Source organism: Ustilaginoidea virens, chromosome 1 (genome assembly GCF_000687475.1).
Source record: "Ustilaginoidea virens chromosome 1, complete sequence".
In the NCBI taxonomy this organism is placed as follows: Eukaryota; Fungi; Ascomycota; class Sordariomycetes; order Hypocreales; family Clavicipitaceae; genus Ustilaginoidea; species Ustilaginoidea virens.
Genome location: NC_057316.1, coordinates 6,165,694 through 6,188,185, shown reverse-complemented (window position 1 = coordinate 6,188,185; position 22,492 = coordinate 6,165,694). Strand labels below are relative to the sequence as shown.

General features: G+C 55.6%; 8 protein-coding genes across 8 annotated transcripts; 4 read left to right on the top strand and 4 right to left on the bottom strand.

Moving 5' to 3' along the window:
- Positions 1-925: 925 nt before the first annotated feature.
- UV8b_01421 (uncharacterized protein) lies at positions 926-1,851 on the top strand (the record flags this gene model as incomplete). The annotated part of the gene is made up of 3 exons (XM_043138919.1): positions 926-992; positions 1,104-1,651; positions 1,735-1,851. The coding sequence occupies 3 exons, from the start codon at positions 926-928 to the stop codon at positions 1,849-1,851; spliced, it is 732 nt and encodes a 243-aa protein (XP_042994853.1).
- Positions 1,852-2,814: 963 nt separating this feature from the next.
- Positions 2,815-4,615, top strand: UV8b_01420 (uncharacterized protein; the record flags this gene model as incomplete). The annotated part of the gene is made up of 3 exons (XM_043138918.1): positions 2,815-2,835; positions 2,914-2,997; positions 3,176-4,615. 3 exons carry the CDS (start codon positions 2,815-2,817, stop codon positions 4,613-4,615), a joined length of 1,545 nt encoding a protein of 514 aa, XP_042994852.1.
- Positions 4,616-5,846: 1,231 nt separating this feature from the next.
- On the bottom strand, positions 5,847-7,280 carry UV8b_01419 (uncharacterized protein; the record flags this gene model as incomplete). The annotated part of the gene is made up of 4 exons (XM_043138917.1): positions 5,847-5,936; positions 6,107-6,558; positions 6,653-6,899; positions 7,005-7,280. 4 exons carry the CDS (start codon positions 7,278-7,280, stop codon positions 5,847-5,849), a joined length of 1,065 nt encoding a protein of 354 aa, XP_042994851.1.
- A 1,600-nt stretch (positions 7,281-8,880) lies between these two features.
- On the bottom strand, positions 8,881-9,909 carry UV8b_01418 (uncharacterized protein; the record flags this gene model as incomplete). Its single annotated transcript, XM_043138916.1, has 1 exon — positions 8,881-9,909. The coding sequence occupies one exon, from the start codon at positions 9,907-9,909 to the stop codon at positions 8,881-8,883; it is 1,029 nt and encodes a 342-aa protein (XP_042994850.1).
- A 628-nt stretch (positions 9,910-10,537) lies between these two features.
- Positions 10,538-13,645, top strand: UV8b_01417 (uncharacterized protein; the record flags this gene model as incomplete). The annotated part of the gene is made up of 3 exons (XM_043138915.1): positions 10,538-10,561; positions 10,648-13,417; positions 13,491-13,645. The coding sequence occupies 3 exons, from the start codon at positions 10,538-10,540 to the stop codon at positions 13,643-13,645; spliced, it is 2,949 nt and encodes a 982-aa protein (XP_042994849.1).
- A 228-nt stretch (positions 13,646-13,873) lies between these two features.
- UV8b_01416 (uncharacterized protein) lies at positions 13,874-15,220 on the bottom strand (the record flags this gene model as incomplete). Its single annotated transcript, XM_043138914.1, has 1 exon — positions 13,874-15,220. The coding sequence occupies one exon, from the start codon at positions 15,218-15,220 to the stop codon at positions 13,874-13,876; it is 1,347 nt and encodes a 448-aa protein (XP_042994848.1).
- An 830-nt stretch (positions 15,221-16,050) lies between these two features.
- On the top strand, positions 16,051-18,394 carry UV8b_01415 (uncharacterized protein; the record flags this gene model as incomplete). The annotated part of the gene is made up of 4 exons (XM_043138913.1): positions 16,051-16,593; positions 16,724-17,435; positions 17,598-18,085; positions 18,188-18,394. The coding sequence occupies 4 exons, from the start codon at positions 16,051-16,053 to the stop codon at positions 18,392-18,394; spliced, it is 1,950 nt and encodes a 649-aa protein (XP_042994847.1).
- A 1,409-nt stretch (positions 18,395-19,803) lies between these two features.
- Positions 19,804-21,735, bottom strand: UV8b_01414 (uncharacterized protein; the record flags this gene model as incomplete). Its single annotated transcript, XM_043138912.1, has 2 exons — positions 19,804-20,167; positions 20,231-21,735. The coding sequence occupies 2 exons, from the start codon at positions 21,733-21,735 to the stop codon at positions 19,804-19,806; spliced, it is 1,869 nt and encodes a 622-aa protein (XP_042994846.1).
- Between the last annotated feature and the right edge of the window lie 757 nt (positions 21,736-22,492).

Sequence of the window (22,492 nt, the reverse complement as noted above, 5' to 3'; positions counted from 1 at the left end):
CCTTCCAACAGCTGTACTCCGTACTCCGGAGTACTGGGCTGGGCTGGGCTGGGCTGGGCTGGGCACATGGCTGGGCAGCCACTCCCGCTTTGTTGGGCTACGGACTTGATCTCGTTGGCAATTTGCATCCTACACTTGCGGCTTAGTCCATGTCCCCTTGGGTACCTGCGCATAATGCCCGGGTCTCCCGAGTGTCAAGTCACCTTACAGGCCCTCTTCCTCGTTCTTGCCAACCAGCCTTTATCATCAACGTACAGACTTGATCGACAGTAGTCCGTCCGATACGAGTATGCGTACGAGGCAACAAGGTGCTGACCTCATGGAGCCTCTGGGTCCTATGTATTAGGCAGCGAGCGTTGTCTCCATTCCAGTCTCATCGAGGATGCATGTCCCTTGGTGTTTCACTGCAGTCGATCATGAACAGGAAGCTTTCTGCGATGCAAATGGGTTCCTTCTTCCATCTCTGAAGCGCTGAGAACTTGAAACAACTTTCCACCAATGCCTTGGTCATTGTTCATTCGCTGTCTTGGTTGATGCTTCCCTCCCTTGGAAGGACCGGACCCACGTTCCCTTGTGCGAGCCACTGAAATTACTCGTATTTCATTGGTTCAATGTTATTACGGGCACACGTAGGTACATGTATATATCTACAGTGCTGGTACTGTAGTTACCCCGCTACCCCGCCTCCGCCACCAGCAAATTGACCTTTCTGCCATCAAAGGGTGATGGAAGTCTAGTAGTGATTCCACCAGCTTACTTGTGCGCGTGAGACGATTCGCTTTCCTCGTCCGATATCCATTATCTGAACCCTAATTACATCTTTTCTTCTTTCCTCATCCCTCTCTACTTTTTTTTTCCCTCTTCAATTCCTTGTCAGACACTTCACCACCTTCTGATTTCCCAACTCCGCATCGCCGTACCCAAAATGGCAGGTGGTTCAGCAACAGCAGCTCGTGGACGTGCTGGAAAATTCAACAAGCCCACGAGAGGAGGTAAGCGCGGCTGGATGCCCGACAAGGGAGACCAGAGGACACGTCTACTGCCGACGCGGAAATCGAACATGATCCGTGTGGAGACTCTGCTGACTGCAGTCGGGCAAACAGGTGGCAAACACTATTCTCGCTCACTACAACCGGTCGATGCTGAGGGCAACCATGTCAGCATGTGGTCAACTGAAGCCAAAGACCAGCCCGAAGACGAGGAACCCGATGAAGATGACTCCGAGGAAGGAAGCGACCAGGATGGTCCTTCAAATGATGCCACCGGATCCGAAAATCGGGAAGACCGCAAGGCCTTGAAAAAGGCCCGCAAGGAGGCTGCCATCGCCAAGCAAAAGTCTCGCACTGTCGAGGTGGGCGACATGCCGTCCAGCGACGATGAGAGCGACGATGGCATGCCGGCCAATCCCAACCACTCGAAAGCGGCCCGGAAGCAAGCCAAGAGCACCGACGAGGTGGATGAAATTGCGGAAGGAGTCAAAAACATGGATGCGCCGGGCAATCGTAAAGAACGAGAGGCTTTGGAGGCTGCGGCTGCCAAAGAGAGGTACCTGAAGATGCAGGCGGAGGGCAAGACAGATCAGGCCAAGGCTGATCTTGCCCGACTCAAGCTCATCCGAGAGCAGCGTGCAGCGGATGCGGCACGGAGACAGGTGCGTAACACACAAACCACTGAATCAAAACAGGGCCTGAGGAGGCATGGGTAAACCGCAGCCGCTGACTTTCTGCAACGCAGGCTGAAAAGGAAGAGAGAGACGAGCAAGAAAAGGCTCGGAAAGCAGAAATTGAGGCCAAAGAGGCCAAGAAACGCGAGGCCGCGGCAGGGCCCAAGAAACCAAGCAAAAAGAAATGAGTCATATCGATACGATCAACATGTTTGGAGCACGTGTTTGTTTGGTCGTGGATGATCTTGTGTAGTCACTGATTGTTAGGCCAAGCATCTAATTCAAAATTTGGAAACGCTGGCGGAAACCGGTGTTGTTGCACTCAGGCGTCAAATCAATCAATTCCTCGTCCGCGCTGCTATGAAACAGAAACGAATACGTTTGAAAACCCGCGAGGGTGGCGTGGAGAAGTTGGGACGCTGTCTAGAGGGTTTCTGACGGGAGACAAGGCTCATCGCGATAGTCCGCACCAGTATGTGGTTTTTGAATTGGTGCCAGCGTAGAGTAACACATCAACCTAAGCCAAGCAGTCGAAAATGGGATAGAAATATTGGCCGTCTTTTAACGTTGTTGCTTGTATCAATGCACAAGTTTCAAACTTTGAAAGGCTGCCAGATCGAAGACGTGGATGGCGCGATCATGCCGCGACATTAAAGACAGAGGAGGATCAGGCTCCCTTGTCGGGCATGAAGCTTTTGAAAAATGCATAGTCTTACGATGATGTTGATGAATGTTTCTAGGCTCAGCCCAGGATGTCTGGCACCGGAAGCATTGGGCCCAGTTTGCAGAAGCATTTTGGGTTCCCCTTGGACGAAGAAGACCAAGTCCCGCCGTACCTCCGCACAGAGCAAGTAACACGCGGGCGCGGGGAACGGATCCAGCTTGAGGTGGCGGTGGTGGCTAAGCAGTCTTTCTGTGTGGCGTTCCGGCCGGAAAAATCCAGAGCCACCAAAAAAACTGCTTCCCGAGTCCCGACCGCCTCCATTACCACCCATCCGTTCATGCTTGCTTGGGTCTGCGAATAAACTCCTCGCAGCGCGGAAACGGTACTAATTTCCATTGCGCTTGTTTCATGCTTGAACCGCCAACGTCTCGGACGCGTGTCCCGCCTGCCTGAGGATCCCTACACTCAACCATTGCAGCCGCCAGCCATGGCCGATTCCTCGTTACAAGTTGGTTTCCAAGTCTTCCCTGTCCCGCGCCTCAGTCCTCGATATGGAGTCGGAGCGTTGGAGCTAACTATAGATTAGGATCGCTTGCGCGATCATGCCAAGGCATTTGATGCTCTCCTGAGCCTTATTCCAGCCAAGATGTATTACGGAGATGACAAAGCTGTATGTGAATCTCAGTCAGCCCTTCACCAAGCCTTTGCACCGGCCGTCTTCATCCGCTTTTCCGTGTACATATCCCGGTTCTTCTTGCCTATTCCCTTTGCTGGAACAGAGTGAGGGAAATTTTTTTCAAAATGAAAAGAAAGAAAGAAATCAAATTTTGACGAAGTCATCTTTTCAGAGTCAATGGAATTCAAAGAAACAGACCAAAGAGGAAGCGTCAGCTGCCAGAAGACGAAAGCTCGATCCTGATAGTGAACTGAACCGAAATGTCAAACAAGTCATGGACGAGCGTGCCAAGAATAAGAGAAAGCTCAAAGAGTTGGAGAGCCAAGAACAGGAGGAGGCAGTCAATGGTAGTGACGACGACGACGACGACGACGACTCATATAAAGCCGTCGAGGGAGTGGAGCCCGAGAAGCCAGGCGAGGGCCTGAAGAGGAAAGCGGCTGAAAGTAATAAGAAGCCAAAACTCACGGCCGAGGTCAGCGACCAAATTGCGACATCGGAATCGATAGAACCGAAACCGACACTGTCCAAGAAGGAGGCTAAGCGAGAAGCCAAGCGGGAGAAAAAGGCCGAAAAGAAAGCCAAAAAGCAAAGTTTGCCACAGAACTCCCGGAGCTCCCCACCCGTCGCAGAGCTGGATAGCCACCACGAGGCCAAAGAAGCAGAGGACAAGGGCAGCAAGCGACCGCTCGACGTCTCTGCCCAGGTAGAAAAACTCGACGCAGCTTCTGTTTCCGGTCTCGAATCTGAGCCACAGTCGCCCACGTTCGACACGAGCCATGTCAAGGAAGCCTCGGCCGAGCAGGCCAGCACGACCACCTCCGTCTCGTCAACCGTCACGCCGTCTGAAAAACCGAGGCACATCAAGATTCCCGCAGACACCTCGGCTATCCGGGCTCGAGTCGCGGCCAGGATCGAGGCTCTTCGAGCTGCGAGGAAGGCAGACCGTCCGCAAACCCGACAGCAGCTTCTCGAAGAACGACGCGCGAAGCAGGCGCAGAAGGCGGAACGTAAGAAGGAAGAGAAGAAAAAGGCCAGGCAAGAAGCCGCGCGGCTTCGGGAAGAGGCTCTGGCCTCGAATTCCCCAGGCGTGATGAGTCCCACGGTGGAAGTCGACGCCAACTCTGCGGGGGGGTTCTCCTTTGGTCGTGTAGCTTTCGGGGACGGCTCTCGCATGTCGCATGACCTCAGCTACGTGCTCAACCAAGGCAAGAAGAAGGGCCCGTCAGATGTCAAGACGGCGCTTCTCAAGGTGCAGAACCAGCAAAAGAGACTGCAAGAAATGGAGCCCGAGAAGCGGGCCGAAGTGGTGGAGAAGGAGGCTTGGCTGACGGCACGAAGACGGGCCGAAGGCGAGAAAATCCTCGACAGCGAGAGTCGCTTGAAGAAGGCCAAGAATCGCAAAGAGGCGGCCGACCGGAAGAGCAAAAAGGAGTGGAGAGACCGCGCAAAGGGCGTCGAGCAGGCCCAGAAGGAGCGACAAAAGAAGCGCGAGGAGAACATCCGGAAGCGCAGAGAAGACAAGCTCCTCGGCAAGGCTGGCAAGAAGAAGAAGAAGGGCGGACGTCCAGGCTTCGAAGGGAGTTTCGGGGCCGTCCGTAGTCAAAAGTGAGCAAACAAGCGGCGCCGACAAAAAGAAGAGAAAAAAAAAATTGAACAGATTCTGCATCTTGGCCGCGATGTCACCCCCGTACTTACTGTAGGTACCTAAGCTAAGCTAAGCTACCCCGTGCCATAAATTGCCTGCGGACCGGCTGTCTCTCTGTCCCAGACGGGGATCACGTTGGCGTCGGCAACTGTGCACCATACCCAGCTGGCGAATGGCATCCGAGGGCGGTGATCTTTCCTACTTGGACGAGGAAGCCGTCCGCCACGTGTGTATTCCTCCTGCCTCGGGTACTTTACGTCCCGTCACCGGACATGGGTCAAGGGCGTCGTGGAGGACGTCTTGATGCCGTGCCATGACCACAGCCGCGGGTCGAGACGCATCGCCGAGTCCGTGCCCTCGTACGAAAACAAAAAAAAAAAAAAAAACAAAAAAAAAAAGGTCTTGGGAGCGCGTCCAAGCAAATAGAGTCGTGGCACAACATCAGCAAGGCGACGAAACGCCAGCACGAGAGCATCATGCCGCCCCGCCGCGTACGAGAGTCTGCCAGACAGGGGCGTTCACATCGGGATTACCTGGGACTCAGCTCCAGCCGTCAGAGCGAATGTTGCCATTTTACCGCTTCATGGACCAGCTCCCGCAGAGGACATGGAGTCCCTAGCAACAGGCGAATCAAGTGAAGCAGGGGGGGGGGGGGGGGGAAATCAACTTTGGCACATAATTAGAGAAACAAAAGAAAAGAAAAAAACCGGCAGAAAAGACCTCCTTCCCCGTGTTCTCTCGTTTTTTTTCTTCCACCCCCCCTCAGAATAAGAAATACACCCATCTACTTGGTCGCAAAATAGCATTCCTTCAACTCAGAGCCTTTGGCAAGGTCTTCATCGAGTTCCTCTTTTCCTTTTGAGGTCTCCCCCTCCCCTCTCCCTTTTTTTCCCCCCGGGTTCCCAAATATACAAGCTTGCTCCCCAAAGGGGACGGAATCGTCAGGAGAGAGAACCAGCATGTTCACTTCAGACCCGAATTCGCAACCTAGAGCGGGCGGAATGGGGAAGGCGGAACGTTGCAATGGTGGAGAGAATATGGACGACTCGGGCTCCGAGAGGTTGCGAAGGCGTTCTGGGATTTCGGCAGGGGTTACGAAGGAGCAATTGCGCCGCAAACCATGAGGCTATTTCCTACTCTCCGGTGTGCTGATCCCTGTAATGGCAATACTAAATTGTAAGGTGGCGTGTTTATATTATAGGAGGGAGTCGAGGCGAGTAAAGACGCTCAAACAGGCTGCCACAACTTCCAGCTGCAGCTCCTTGTCCTTGGCTTTGCCCACTTCCTGTTGCAGAAACGGTTAGAACAAAAAGATACTCTCCCGCCTCTGCTTTTTTGGTCATGGCTGCGGGAAGGCGAGAAAAAGAAAAGGGAGGGAAGCCCAAGGGTAAAAAGGGGAAAGGGGTGGGGATGGCGGTCTGTCTGGTGCAAAGTTGGACTGCTGTTTTCACCCACTTCAGAAATAACTTGCGGCAGGTTGGCACCAATCCCGTTGCTGGTAGCCTTTTTCCCAAACGGCCACTGACTGTAGTCGGCCAGCAGCTCATCCGTCTGGGCAAAAGCCCTCTCCCTTGCCTCGTGGCCAAGCGTTGACAGGGCGTTTTCTAGGACGTTGGCGGCGTAAGCGGCACACACCATGCAGATTGTGCGCAGATATCGGAACTCGAGATTGTCGGGCAAAAACTGGTTGCCGGCAAGGACCACGGTTCTTTGAGTCAGGACGTTGCGGACACGGCGACGAAGCTCTTCCTTGGCGCCGCCATCAGCGACGGGGTGAGTTGCCATGTCAAACAGAAGAAAGTTTCGCTTCTCGGTGCGGAGGATGCCCTTGTCTACGAGCCCTTTCGCAAGACGTTCACGGACTTGCTTTAGTTGGTAGCCAATCTTCATCAGGTTCCAGGTTTCGCCTTGATGCAGATTGCCCAGAGTTAGATTGATGCAGCGTTTTCATGCAAATTTGGGGTGTATCCGAGGGGACAAAGGGGTCAGCCAGCGACATACCGCTCATCAGGTCAACCCAAGAGCTGACGCTCATCTTTTCGCTCTGCTTCATCATCTTAAGGGCCTCGTCGAGCAAAACTTCGCCGGTAAGAGTATCGTCTATGACCTCGATATTTCGGTCGGCAGGAGGAAAGCGTCGCCTAGAGGGGTCCTTTTCCATGCTGATACGGCCGCGGAAGGCCAGCTCGAGCACAATGCATCCCCGTAGCGCGTAAGAGATGTTGTCGTTCCAAAAGGAAAGGTATCCCTGAATTCCCCCCACCCCCCGGCCAAATTCCATGTCAGCAAAGAAAGGCTTCGGTCAGGTGCAAAAGCAAACATGACATCAGAGCAGCCGCTAGGTCATCATCACCTGCTTGTCTTTCAATCCAAGGAGTAAAACCTCCTCCATCATGGTAAGCTTGGGCTGTTTGCTGCGCTCGGCACTCTCGCTCATATCCCTTGGATCAAAGGCAATCGTGTGGCCGTTTTCGCTCTTTTCGTAGTTGGTTTCGGGTCCGCTGTCCTTGGCATTGTTGTTGGAAGCATTGGTTCTGGCAGAAGCAGCATTGCTGGCTTCAGCTTCAGCATTGCCCAAGCCGCCTCCTCCACCAGCGCCACGGCGCCGTGTTAGGCCTGACGAGGACATTTTCAGCGGCGCGATAAGAGGAGCGGAGTATGGAGGTTCGGAAAGGCGAGGTCGCCGGCGTCAAATGAAGGCGCGGCTCGTCGCAATGTCGGGCTAATGAGAGGATTACTCAAAGTGGACAGCTACACCCAGGGCTGATGGAAACGGCACTGGCGTGACGGCCCCGTCGGGTCACAGGGATCCGTGAAGTGCGGATAGGGGGGGGGGAAGGAGATTCGAGATGGCTGATAGAGAGCAGGGGCTTGGCGGCAGCTTTCTGTTGCGACTGTGCGATGAAGTTGGGGGGGGGAAGGGAGGGGGGGGGATAGCGTGAAAACGGGAAGGAGGCTGGTCGTGGAATGGGATGATGATGAATGAATTGGCGGTGCTGAGGTCTGCTGGTGCTTCAACGGCAAGGCAAGATGAGGCTGCTTCCATTGACTGGTTGGTGCCAGCGCTTTGGTACACGTAGAGGTAAAGTTGAGTGCATGTACTCCGTAGGGAAAATAAGAAACAAGCTAGCGCTAGAGAGCCGCTGCACGGGTCTCTACCCTCGGTCCATCCTGGCAACAAAATCGATACGTGCACAAGTAGGCATGCACAAAGGCATTCACATGTACCCACCCTGTATTTGCTTGGGCTGTCGAGTTGCTGAGCGTCCACTTGCACAGTGGGAGGGAGCGGTACAGACATGGAGGTCATGGAGCATTCCGAGGAGACCAGACTGCCTGGCGATGCCCTGCCCAGTGGTCTAGCGAGGCCTGTCGGGTTCTGTAGGCGGCCACTAATAACTCGATGCATGCATAGTTGACGTCTGGTATGCGCCAACTTTGCAATACATTGATTGAACCAGACTGTCCCTTGGAAATCAACGAGGCACAGTGTGACACCGTGCGATGCGCACAAGTCGCCACGAATTCTGCGGGGCCCAAGAACCTTTCCTCAGACCCACCCAGACTTGCAAACAAAACAAACAGTGAAGCCTTTTGCTGTCGCGGACTGGAATCCAATCTTTACATCCTTTTCCGCCTCTCTTTTTTTTTTTTTTTTTCTCCGTGCTTCACTAGTGGTGAATTGTGGTTTGTGGATTGTGGATTGCCCGGTAATTATCTCTGCGGAGCCTCTGCACGTCCACGCCAAAGACACCAAAGCACACCAAAGCCCTCCAAAATCCAAAATCGTGGCCGAGGCAGCGCGATTGTCGCTGCTTGCTTGAATAGTACGCCTCCCTTGCATCCCTCGTCGCTGGAGGATAGCTGCTCTGTGGATACGGTTGGAGTAATTTCACGCGCCATGGCCGCTATGGCCGTGATAGGGCTATGGTGCAGATCCATCTGATTAGCCCTGAACTTGAGCTGGGTCTGGTGGCATATGCCCTCTGTGCAGCTGCCTGCTTTGTCGGTAGAAGCCGGTAACGTATCCCGGCTGGTCTTGTCTTGCCTTTCAAATTTACTCTTATTGATTTATAAGCTCCTGATCCCAATCCAGTCCTTGGAACTTAAAAGCCCCAGGGTAAGCCTCACCGTGACCTTGGCATACATATATATATATCAACTTCTCTCATTGTACAAGTCCGCGACCGTATTGCGATGCCGTTCAAACGTCATGTCAACTCGGCCTTCTATAGCTTGGCCTCGCCAACAGCCTCCTGCCACAACTCGTCAAAGTTGACATTGGCCTTTTCAAACAGGTCTCGAATTTTCTTTGCAGTGGCTTCTTGTTGCTCGGGGCCAAATCCTCCTGGCTGAGTGGCGTCAAACTGGACCATCTCGACCCACCGGTAGAAAACGTCTTCCTTGCCTATTTCCGCAAGGGCATTCCTGAAAGCAAACACCTTGCGACGTTTCTCATCCTCGTCAGCGGCAATGCTGGCCTTCAAATCGTAACACATCCACCCAAAGTCCTTGTGATGGACGAGGACCACATTCTTGAATGCGTCCAGAGCCGCGACCTTGCCATCGACCATCTCGTGGGCATGTATCATGGCGGCCCAGTCAAGGTTCCACTGGCCATCCATCAACAGATAGCCAGTCTTTTGCTCCTGGCGCATGGGTGAAGTAGCTTTGCTGATGTGAGCAAACAGCATCTTGTTGGATTCCCCGTCCCTGAAAATGTCGTCCACAGCACGGTCCCAATCGCGACTGCGCCGAACATAAATCTCCTTGTCTCGGAAGCCAACACTGTACCTCCACAGCACGGGGTTGCCGTGAGCCTGACCCATGGCAAATTCCACGGGCCATGGCCAGACAAACACGAACAAGACAAAATCGATGAACATGGTGATTCCGCGCTTCAACACTTCCCACGCGAAATCCTTCCAGGAGGAGCTTGCCACGGCAAAGGTCATGTCGTTGGGCCAGCCGAATCCCGACTGAACAATTTTCCAGTACCAAGGCGCAATGTAGCGCATGCGCCATAGGAAGACAAAGCACACGGCCAAGTTCATGGCCACAGGCACGAGGAATATTTTGCGCTTGAACGAAGCCGGCTTGGAGTCGACATGCGTGATGTACACATGATCTTCAGACAGTCCCTCGATGAAGGGCTGGAGCACATCGGGGGGCGGCTTGAAAGGAGTTGGGAGCGATCCGTTGGCCCTGGAAGATTTAGAAGCTTTAGCCGCCGCCAAGGTCCTCCTTGCCGGTGCCATGGTGAAGGGCTGCGACGCGGGCTCTGTGTACTATCACGTATGAAGTAGTAGGCCAAACGTATGTTCAGGAGGCTCGGGAGCTAGTTATGGACCTGAAGATGGTGAGGTTGTCTGATATGCATGAGGGCAAGCAGTTGTGCTCTGTACGGAGTACCTACTTACGCATTTGCAGCAATCACGGGTTTTTGGCCCCTGCGAGAAATCCCAGAGCCTCGAGCGACATCATCTTCCTTGGATTGGCCTGTTAACTCGACCGGCAGAAGAACCCACTGGAAGTGGGTAAATGGCACGTGTTGTGGGATTTCTATACGCACGCGTCGCGCGATACTCCGTGCAGTCATCCGCAAGGTACGTGGTACTCCGCAGTACTCTGTTACCTGTACGGAGTACTCCGTACACAGTACTCCGTACGGGCCACGGAGTAAAGCTTCCATTAGCTACGTCCCGTATCGATACCCACTGGGCAGGAATCTCGCCTCATCAATCAACCTTTCCCCCCGAAGAAAAAAAAAGTAGCTCCGCCAGCACCAACATCCAAGACGCATCACACTTTGTCGCCTTTCTGCAAGCTCTCGCACGCCCCAATGTTCTGCAAAAGTCGCCAGCAACCGGGGCTTTTATCGCGGCAATGTTAAGAGTCCGTGCGTGGAAGGTCAGTCGAGTCTTCGAGTCCCAAGTGCTCACATTTCATACACTCCCAGATATCGGGATCGCCTAACACGTCCTGTTCGCCTACAGGGTCGCGGTGGCCCGCCATTCGTTTGTGCCAGTTGTCGACTCCAGCTCTCGTTACAATGCTCGCCATCTGCCCGGGGCATTTTCTCAACCTCTAGGCTCCGTGCCTGCGACAACGGTAGCAAAGGTCCGTCGGCCACGGGCTTTGCTGGCCCTGCAGCAACCTCCTGGGGCTCTTTTGCAGCCTTCAAGAAGCCGCAAGGCGCCAGCGGCTTGCCGAGTGCCAGTCTTCTCCCACATGAGATGGAGGCGAGGAAGCGCAGTGGCGTCATCATCAAACCAGCGCCTAGGCAGACTCCCGACGTGACGACGCCAGCCTCTGGCAACGGTGAGGGAGGGGGCGTGCAGACTAGAGCGACTAGCGGAACCCTCGAAACACATCAAGCGTTCGTGCAAAAGTCCAAGTCTGTCCTTGCGGATGTTTTCAAGACGGTTAGAGACCCTCAGTCTGCAGTCACCCCCGACTCGCGACGTCCAGCCGGTGGTCAAAAACCCGATAGCAGTCCCGCTACCGGTACATTGGCACCCGGACCGTCAGGTAACGCGCCCTCGACACTATCGAAACCGATTCCGTTTGGCGGTGCACCAAGGCAGATAGGATGGGGTACTTTCAGCCATCGCAAGTCCCAACTGGAAAACCCGGAGAACGAGTCTAGTATGCGGTCAGACATGACTCGAACGAAGGAAGCGACGCAAAAATCCCAAGCAAAATCGGCGTCGAATGGAGTTGCAGATAAACCCCCTCCACCAGTGCAAGATTTCTGGGGTGAGCTAGATACACGGTTGACAGACATCAGGAACGGGAAAGCCAAGAAGCGACAGAACTCGACCGGCGCAATCACAGGGAGCAAAAACGACGCTGAAAACTCGTCATCATCAAACGTAGACGCCATGTTCAGCACGCAGAACCAACGACGAAAATCCCGATTTGAAATCGAACAAGAGCCCAAGCCTGAAGATCGACGGTTGAAAAAGCAGAAGAAGGGAGGACGAGGTCGCAGAATGGAGGATGAAGAAGATTGGGACGACGAATCGATACACCGATACGAACAGAAACGACGGCGAAAAGCCGAGAAAGAAGCGCGCAAAGAGCATCAGCTTCAAGAAGAGCAGCCCGCTATCCCAATCTTCCTTCCAGAATACATCAGCGCCTCTAACCTGGCACAGGCTCTTAGGCAACGACTTGAACAGTTCTTGGTAGACATGGGAGAGATGGGGTTTGAAAACGTCAGTCCAGACTCCATCATTACTGGAGAGACAGCTGCGCTCGTCTCCATGGAATACGGCTTCGACCCGACAGTGGATACCGGCTCTCAACGAGACTTGAGCGCTCGGCCTCGTCCCGAAGACGTATCTTCGCTCCCCAGCCGCCCTCCAGTAGTCACCATTATGGGTCACGTCGACCACGGGAAGACAACGTTGTTGGATTGGCTGCGGAAGTCCTCTGTCGCCGCTCATGAACATGGCGGAATCACTCAACATATCGGCGCCTTTGTCGTGCAGATGTCCGGTGGAAAGCAGATTACGTTTCTGGACACGCCAGGACACGCGGCTTTCCTCTCGATGCGGCAGCGCGGGGCCAATGTCACAGACATTGTCGTCCTCGTCGTCGCAGCGGACGATGGCGTCATGCCTCAGACCCTTGAAGCTCTCAAACATGCTAGGTCGGCCAAGGTACCCATCATCGTGGCCATCAACAAAGTTGACAAGGAAGATGCTCGGGTCGACCAAGTCAAGGCCGATCTTGCGCGGCACGGTGTTGAGATTGAGGACTACGGTGGCGACGTGCAGGTTGTCTGCGTTAGCGGCAAAACGGGACAGGGCATGCCCGACCTGGAAGAAAACATTGTTACCCTTTCCGAGGTTCTCGACGTCCGAGCCGAGCCTGACGGCATGGCAGAAGGCTGGGTTCTCGAGTCTAGTTTGAAACAAGACGGCAAGGCGGCGACGGTGCTGGTCAACAGGGGAACCTTGCGGCCGGGAGACCTCATCGTCGCGGGTAAAACTTGGGCCAGAGTCCGCTCTCTGCGCAACGAGGCCGGAACCGAGCTCTCCGAGGCGCCGCCAGGTATTCCCGTGGAGATTCAGGGTTGGCGTGAGCTTCCGGAGGCAGGCGAACAGGTCATACAAGCCCCCAGCGAGAGCAGGGCCAAGACTGCCGTCGAGTACCGGTTGGAAATGGCCGAGCGTGAGGAGAGCTCCGCCCAGCTGGCGCAGCAGGAGCAGCGACAGCGGGAGAGAGCGGCTGCGGAAGCCGAAGCGGCGACGGGGCAAGACGGAGCTGGCCAAGCCGACAGCGGCGTCTTGTACCAGAACTTCACCGTCAAAGCCGATGTTGCCGGCTCCGTGGAAGCCGTGTGCGGAAGCATCCTGGAGCTGGGCAACAATGAGGTGCGGGCCAAGGTCCTTCGCTCCGCCGCTGGTCCGATATCAGAATACGACGTTGACCATGCGGCTGCGTCCCAGAGCGTCATTGTCAACTTCAACGTGCCCATCCTGCCGCACATCAAGCAACGTGCCGAGGAAGCCAGGGTGAAGATTATCGACCACAGCGTCATCTACCACGTTGCAGACGACGCCAAGGCCGTTCTATCAGACCTGCTCCCTGTGAACATCACAAGCCGGGTAAGCGGCGAAGCTGACGTTCTTCAGATTTTCCCCATCAACATGAAGAAGAAGGTCGTCAACATTGCGGGATGTAGGATTCGAAATGGATCGATCAAGAAGTCATTGCCGGTAAGAGTGCTGCGGAATGGCAAAGTCATATTTGACGGTAAGTGGCAAGGCACTGGATGTTTTTTTTCTCCAGACACGGCTGGGAACTAAAAATTGGTCCCCGCGCATAGGCAACATCGAGACGCTTAAACATGTCAAGAAAGACGTCATGGAAATGGGCAAGGGTGCCGAGTGCGGCATCGGCTTGGAGGGATTCCAAGACTTTCAGGTGGATGACCAGATTCAAGCCTACGAAGAAGTCCGGGAGAAGCGAGCGTTGCAGTAAAAACGCCAGCGACGATGTAGTACGACGCTTTCCACGGTCGGAGCAGCAAAGAGTGTACATTAACCGATCAATAAGGGGGGAAACGCGGAAAATTAGGGGGGGGGGCCATCTCTCTTTTTTGTCCCTCATGTTCCACACAAAAAAGGGCATGTAGACGTCCTTTTCTGCGACGTATAAACGGCCAGAAACGTCCGGCATAGTACCGTGGCGAGCCCATCAATGCGCCTTTTACCATGTTTGCGGCGCGGATACCGTGCTTGAGGAGAAGCTTTTCGTGGTCGTGGTAGCTTGCCTCCGTTCCTTTTCCAGCTTGGCTAGACCAATCTTGTCCGTGACAGGCGTTGCTTCTATAATGTGATCGAACTCGTCATCATCCGGGGCGTCGCTGTCGTCGTTGTCATCTTCCTCGCCGCTGCTCTCGTTGTCCGAATCGGGCCGTGCATCGAGATCTACCTGATACTGTTGGCGTTGCTGGGGCCGTGCTATTACCGCGGGTTTCCTTTTCTCGTCGCTTTCCGGGTTGGGGTTGGAAAAGGTCTTGGAGGAGAGCACCTTGCGCCGGATTTCCTCCATTGCGGCGTCGTCGTCGCTGCCGTCGGAGATGTCAAAGGGATCCCAGTCACGCCTCGGCTGGCCGTCTGGTCCGTCTTCATGGTGAGTGGCGGCCGCCTCGCCTGGCCTGGGGTCCAGGGGCTGCTTGCCCAGGTAGATGGCGTCTACGCTGCCGTCTCTGTCGGATCTTGCGTCGCTGTCCGACTCGGCGTCGTCTTGGGAACCGGCTTCGTCTTCGCCGTCGTCTTCGCCTTCGTCGGAGGACGGCATGGCCATGTGGTTGGTGTTTCCCGTCGTCCAGGCATCCGCGCCGCCTGGCTCCCTGCTCCGCGCGTATTCGCGCTCCAGCCTCTCCATCCACTCCGCCTCGGTCTTCTTCACCTCGGCGGCGTCCCGGCAGGCGGCGTATCGCCTCAGGATGCTGGAGTTGATGTCGAGGAAGGACCGGCCGTAGGGGAAGGGAGCCAGGACCTGCGCCGCCCAGTCTGCGTGGCCGCAGATGAAGAACGCCGCGGCGAGGGCCTCGACGCAGTTCAGACGCCACGGCTTGCCGTAGTTGACCGTGTTGGCGGCCACGAGGTAGGGCAGCAGCCTCTCGCACTTGCCCCCCACCTTGTTCCACTGGACCTCCTTGGTCCGGGCCCAGGAGCACTCGACGACGGCGGCGCCGAACTGGTCCATCAAGCCGCGGTCGGCGGGGGAGACGACCTGCCGGCCGTTGGGGGTGATGACGACGCCGTTGTGTCGCTGGCCCAGCTGCAGGGGGCGCATGAGCCCCAGCTTCATCAGCTTCTTCCCGGAGCAGCGCTTGGGGTCGCAGTGGCCCAGGTCCCAACAGGCTGCCTTGAACGCGGGTGGTGCGGGTGCGGGTGCAGCCTGGCCGCCGCCGTCGTCGCCATCGCCGTCGCCGCCGCCGTCGCCGTTGTCGCAGCGCTGACGGCGGGAGTGCGTCGCGCCGCCTCCGTAAGCGCCTCGGCTGCCCTTCTTGCCCCTGGCGGCGAAGTCTTTCTTATGCCGGACCATTTGGTTAAGCAGACGGGGGGGTTCCACTGCGCAGATGGCGGGTGCCAGGCGAGTGTGTGTGGGAGAAGGAAGTTGACGATGGCAGCTTTGCTTCTGAGGCAGGTGTCTGGTAGGTAGGTACCTGTAAGGTACTCCGTACCTTGTTGGGCGACAAGCTGTCTGCACGTTTTGCGGGAAAATCCTTCCTGGTGGGGGCGGGGGCACGGAGGCCGTACTTGGTGGGTACTGTGTATATTTCTTCATTCGCTCCGTAAGGTATCTGGTACCAGGTAGGTAGGTATGTACTCCGTACCAGATTGAGAAGTCGCTACTGTACTGTGGCTGTAACAGGCAAGACAACATAAGGTCCCTCCTGTCTTGCAAACATCAATACTTAGGTTCCATCATAACTACTCCCTAGCTACATGCTTTTCGCTCCCAGCAGAGTCTTGGCTCCAGCAGAGATCTATCCTCCAGCAGAGCTCAAGCAGCTTCGAATTTTGTTGCAAATCACGAAACAGCCCCTCTCTCAGCAACCATGAGGAGCCCTTGACCGGCTGGCATTTTGGCTTTCGACTGTTTGTCCGTTGTTCTGGGCCAGCACCACACCACCACCAGCACCACCATCACACCGCACCGCACCGTTCAGCATCGAGGAAGCTTTCATCGTGTCTCGCTGTCTGCCGCCACTTCAATCTTGCCAGGAATCCACGAGCCCGTCTCACGTCACGTCCGACGCCAGGCCGTGACCGCTCCTCGGGGATTGGCGCCTCATCTTCACCAAAGCATCCTGCGGTAGCGAGCCTCCGCCCACCTTGCCTCCAGCAGAAAGAGCTAAGAAAAGACCATTCATGGAGGCCGCTTCAGCAAGGGCGGCGGCGAGGGATCGCTGGACCGAGTTTGGCCATGCCCCGTCACAGCTTCAGCGCTTCATCCAAGGCGCCTGCAGCCCCGAAAACTACGAGCCGAATCTGGCCCTGAGTCTGGAGATTGCCGATCTGATCAACAGCAAGAAAGGCTCGGCCCCTCGTGAAGCAGCCACCATGATGGTCAGCTACATCAACCACCGAAACCCCAATGTCGCCCTCCTCGCTCTCAGCCTCCTCGATATATGCGTCAAGAACTGCGGCTATCCCTTCCACCTGCAGATCAGCACCAAGGACTTTCTCAACGAGCTGGTGCGCAGATTCCCTGAGCGACCCCCTATGCGCGCAACCAGGGTTCAGGCCAAAATTCTCGAGGCCATCGAAGAATGGCGCGTCACCATCTGCGAAACCAGCCGCTACAAGGAGGACCTGGGCTTTATTCGCGACATGCATCGCCTTCTGAGCTACAAGGGCTACATGTTTCCCGAAATCCGACGAGAAGATGCTGCTGTTCTGAACCCGAGCGACGTGAGTGTGTTTTTTTTTTTTTTTTTTTTTTTTTTTTTTTTTTTTCCATCTTTTTTGTTAGCAACACCTGATGATGACATGGATGCATTGAAGCCGGCGTCACCCTTGCTAACCATTTCACAACACCCAGAACCTGAAATCGGCCGAGGAAATGGAGGAGGAGGAAAAGGAAGCCCAGTCGGCAAAGCTTCAAGAGCTCATTCGCCGCGGCTCACCCGAAGATCTTCGAGAAGCAAACCGCCTCATGAAAGTAATGGCCGGCTACGACACCCGATCGAGAACCGACTACCGCGCCAAGGCGGCAGAAGAGGTGGCCAAGATTCAAGCCAAGGCCAGGCTGCTGGAAGAGCGGCTCGAGGCCTTCAAGCCGGGGGACGTCATGTCGGACGGGGATGTGTTCAGTGAGCTAGCTTCAGCCCTGCAAAGCGCGCAGCCCAAGATCCAGAAGATGTGCGAGGAAGAGTCGGACGATCACGAAGCCGTTGCTCGGTTACTAGAGATCAACGACAGCATCCATCGGACTGCAGAACGATACAGACTTATGAAGCAGGGGGACATGGAAGGGGCGGCGAGGGTTGCGGCTGGCGCACCGCCCCTACCTGCGCCCAAGCCGTCATCATCATCATCACCACCGGGTGCCGGATCCGCAGCAAACGAACTGTCGCTGATAGATTTCGACGGTGACGCAGCCGGCAATGCCGACGGAAACAACAGCGCTGCTGCTGGCGGGAGCTCGCAGGCCAACGGCTTGGAAAACGATCTCCTGGGGCTCGACATTGGCGGCAGCTCGAGCAGTTTTAGCCCAGAGGGCAATATCGCTCTTGGCTTTGGGGCTAATCAGAGTAAGTGCGGCTCTTGGGGGAAAAGAAAAAAAAGAAAAAAAAGAAAAGAAAAAAAAGCCAGAGTCTTCCCTCCCGTTTTGCCATGAAAATGAAATGTGCAATCGACATGCCCCAAAGACTTGACACTGACTGACATGTTGTGCTTCTTTTTTTTCTCTTCAGACATCCCTGGTCCGGCCCTGCTGTCGTCCGTGACACGAGACAATAGTGCGAGCGGCAACATGTCGAATTTATCCAGCTCCTTCTCGCAATTCGCCTCCTTCACGTCGCCCGCAACCTCGCAGACGGGCACGCCGCAGCCGTCGCTCCAGGAGCAGCCAAGGCCGCCCGCCCATCATCCAGCCCCAGCCGACCCGTTTGCCTCTCTGCAGCTTACCTCGACGTCGACGCCTCAGCAATCAGCGCCAACTGTATCCAACGACGACGGCGACGACGAGTGGAGCTTCTCCTCGTCTCTTCCTCCTCCACCAGCGGCGGACAAACCCAGAGAGCACAGAGGCACCATCAACGAATCTCAGCTGCGCATCGACTTTTTGGCCAACCGTGGTGGCTCCGGCCCCCGATCCATCCCCATCACCATGACCTTTTCCTTTTCCAACAACTCGGCCCAGGCCCTCACTGGACTCCACTTCCAGCTTGCCGTCACCAAGGTCAGTAAGCACACCCACAAGAGAGCCCCAACTCCCGATTTCGCAGCTCGCACTAATCTCGACCTCCTCTCGTGCTGTTCTTTCTTTTTCCCCCACTCGCAGGGCTACGAGCTACAGCTCACCCCCCAGACTGGTCGCGACCTCGCCCCCAAGCAGAGCCGCGGAATCACCCAGCACGTCCAGGTATGGCACGCTGGCAATCGCTCTCGAAAAGTAGACTCTGTCAAGCTGAGGTGGAGGGCGACGTACCAGGTCGCCAACGAGCAGAAGAACGAAACGGGCGAGATTCCCGAGGTTAGCATTGCATGAAATGAAGCACAGGCAAACCAAGGCCCCCCTGTTTCTGTCTTGTCTTCTTCTTCTTCTTCCCTTCTTCGCACAATATTACGATATTTTCCCCGAGTACAAAAACCTGGGCGGACAAAGCGCGTCATCGGTTTGTGAAGTGGCGAACGCGGGAAAAGGAACAAAAAAAAAGGGGGAAGGGGGGGCAGGGGGGAAAGAGGGGGAGATGGTTCAACGCTGGCATGTCTGTACGAGATGGGCAGACCCGTGCAAAGGCAAGCATGGACTGCTACGCCATGGCGATGCTTTGCCCAGGTCTAGGTCTGGGTAGTTGAAGCCGAGCCGCCATGATGTCGGCAGCCGGTCAAGATAGGTACATAGTAAGCATTGATGGACTCCCCTCGTCCCGCAACCTGGAGCGGCCAAACTCTTGCTCCCTCTTGATAACGTCCCTATAAAGCAAAGGTGGATGTGATGAAAAACCAGCCCACGGACTAGCTCATATGCTAAAGATGCCTAGGGTATGGGATTCATTCATAATGGATGGAATGGATGTGAGAGCCCCCCTGCACGTCGTGTCGTGTCGTGTCGTGTCGTGTCGTGTCGTGTCGTGTCGTGTCATGTCATGCACACTCGTCCTTTCCTATTCCTGTGCCGGCTTCGCAAGGTAGCTGACAAGAATCTCTTCCCACGATTGGAAACTACGGAAACCAGCCCAACCGAACGCAAGACGCAACATTCACCTTGTCCCACCTTGTCCCGTACGCTTTCCCCTTACGTCTGCCGTGATTTGGCATTGCTGTGCGGCATTGGATGCGGCAAACTCATGTACAAAAGCTTACAATGCAAGTGTGTGCCTCCGGATGCTGCTGTCTCTGCTGCAACGGGCGAAACACAGCGGACACGTATTCTACAGGATTCCACCCCAGTCGCAGTCCGCATGACCCCCCTTCAGCTATCAATACCAATCACCCCAACGCCATAACAGCACAAAGCTTCGTCGTCTTTTACATGACTTGCAAAGCCGCTGTGCAAAGGAAAAGGAGAAAAGGGGAAAAGGAGGGGGGAAAGCGGAAGGGGTTACATAGGGGAAAGAAAAACCAACCTTGGATGATGGTCATCATTGCATGCTCTCCACTCACTCCAACAAAAGGCGACTAGGTATCCCGCACAATATCGGCGGGCAAACGAAACCTCCTTGATCCCATCTCGCCTCTCTCTCTCCTCTCCAGGCTGCCTGCCACCGTCGCCGATAGTTCCCAAATACAAACTCCGATAAGAATATTACGTGCGCCACGGAAATGCACTGAACAGGGGGAAGAGGGAGGAGACGAGCAGCGCGGGTGGAGCAAGTCCACCAAAGGTCATGCATGTATCGTCGTCTGCTGTGACGGAGAGAATCAGGCGTAAGGCGACCGGTAACTGGGGGCCCTCTAAGCTCCCAGCTCGCTGACGGGATGCGCCGGCGTTAGAGGCTGAAGCACGTATCCATTCGCGGGCGTCTTTGAAACCTGGGCCATGCTTTCACGCTCTGCCTTTTCGCGCTCGCGTTGCAATCTCTCCGCTTTCGTAATTCGAGGCTTCCGGGCAATTGAGCCCCCGCGAGATCCTGGGCCACCGCCACGGCTTGTGCCTGTACCTGTGCCTGCGCCTGCGCCTGTGCCTGTGCCTGCACCTGAGCCGGCGCCGGCGCCAGCGCCAGTGCCAGTGCCAGTGCCAGTGCCGCCGCCCCTTGTCGAGCCTCGACTGCCGCGGCCTCCCCGACTGCCGCGACCACGTTTGGGTCGTTCATGAGGTCTGAGTGTACATGTTAGTTTCGCCACTTGAAGCCCAGGGTTGATTGGACAATCTTAAACTCACATTGAAGGCTTCTCCATCTCGGGCACCAGAGGACCTGAATAGACGAAAAAGCCGTCTCGGCTGGCCGCTGCTTGGGCTTCCCATAGTAGCTCAGAATCGTCGACAAAGTCGTCCTGGACATCGTACTGATCTTCCTTGAAATTTCTCTTCTTCTTAGGCTTCAACTGTGTCTCTGGGCCGCTGGCCACTCCATTTTCGGGGTTGCTACCCTCGCCGTCGGAGAGATCCACCGACATCTCATCACCAGACTCGCGGCCAAGTTCTGTCTTTTCCAATGAAGCCGTGGCGGCGGCGATACGTGCTTTCCGGTCTCGGTTGGCAGCCAGGCGTGGATGGAGGGCATCCCATCCGTACCTATCTTCAGCCAAGCGCATGAAATTGACATACTTGTTGGTCTCCCCAGCCTCGATGGGAATGCTTAGCACAATAGTCGGGGCCTGGAGTTCCTCCCCGGGGCGAGCCTTTCCGAAATCCAAGATGGATCGGCCCTCGCCGTCCTGGAAGTCGTCCAAGGCATCTGTTCTTGGGGTAGATACGCCGAGAGCCGGCTTGATTTTAGGCGACGCTTTTCGAATCGGACCGTTGGATATTGTAGTGAAGTTTGCATGATTTACAACTGGTTTTTGGGCTGGGGCAGGAACGCCGTCTCTCGCCGAATTTGCCGACGTGGTATGGCGAGCGCCAACGACTGAAGTTGATGGCGGTATCGATGAAGAGTCCTTGGCTTGCAGCCGACCGTGGGCAGAATCAGCAGCATGCCCGTGTTTGGACAGGCCAGGAGAGGTGGCAGGGCGAGCTGGCGGCTCAATCAAACTAGCTATTGACGGAGATCGATTCGTCGTTTGTGTTGGGCCGCGTGGTGATCCAGACGTAGACGAGTAAGAGTTCGAAATTCTGGACGTGAGGGTTTCTCGAACGGGGTCATAATTGCCGCGAATGGGGTCGTAGCTGAGCCCGCTACTTCGGACGGGGATGGATGTGCTGGCGGATGGAGATGTTGTAGCAGACGAATGGGCGTTTAAGATGCTTTGCATCGACCCAGGATATCCCTCCCTCTTGGCCATCTTTGGTGAGGACTCTGAATGTTGACGTTTTTGGTGTTGGGACAGAGAGGTTGTGTCCATGTTGTGGTGATTAAAGGCAGTTCTTGACGTGTCGGAGTCTCCGTCAGCTTCCGAGGCAGGAGCGATCTTACGCTTGCGCTGAAGCGGTGGAACACTAGGATCTCGAGGCTTTCGCTGCTTCCGCGCCTTTGCCTGGTCGGGACTATCGGCGGTCTTGGGCTTCAAAGTCGTGCCGGGTTTCCGGCCCGGCTTTTTGCGCGGAAGGCCTGCAGCAGTGAGCTGAACCCACTGGCCGTCAACGAAATCGTAGCGTTTTTGTGGAGGCGCGCGTCCACTGGTGGCACTGTTGTCCGGGGACGGTTCTTGATATTGTTGAAAGGCCAATGAACGATGTGCTTGAGACTGATCCCCGACTACAATCTCTCCGCGGTCCTTGTCCATTGTTCCAGCGACGGACGCGAATGTGCAAAGGCCGCCGAAAGACACGGGAATCTTAGTGCGGTGGGATCGTGTATAGACTTTAAAGTGGTGGAGAAGGCAGCTATGGCGCACTCAAACTGTATCCGGGGTCGCCAGTAGACGTGTGAGGATTTGAGCTCTACCGCAGCACGTCAAGTAATAACCGTCATGAAACAAGAGTCGTAATTGGCGAGTATTATTGCCTCGCGGAATTTACATCAGAAGATCCCGAGTATGGACGAACAGGTGTGGCAATCAACCGCTTGATGGACGGTGCCGAGGGCGTCTTGGGGGATTCGGTATGGATGCGAAGCGGGGTGACGGCCGGGCGCCAAACGACTTAGGATGTGGACGGGAGGCAGCAGAAAAGATAAGAGGGAATAGAAAAGAATGTCGGGGGGTGCCAGACGCTCAAAAGTCCGCAGTGCGGTTCTGCCATGGAGATTTTCTTGAAATCAAGGTAGGTGACGCCAAAAGCTAGGGGTGTATTGGCGAGGATGCGATGGCGTGTGGCTCCAGTGATGGGGGGTCAGAGAGCCTTCCAAGGCGCGACTTGGTTGGTTGGTGGTGCAGGGCGTGGGGCGGACCGATGTGACTGGCTGGAAAATGACCAGAGTGCTGGTGCGCGGACGCAATACCAGCATGGGGACACCCCCTAGAGGTGTCGGGTTGTGAATAGCCTCAAGAAGAAAAGGTGCGCGGTCGGGCAGGTGCCGCGGCCAGACACCGCCTGGCAAAC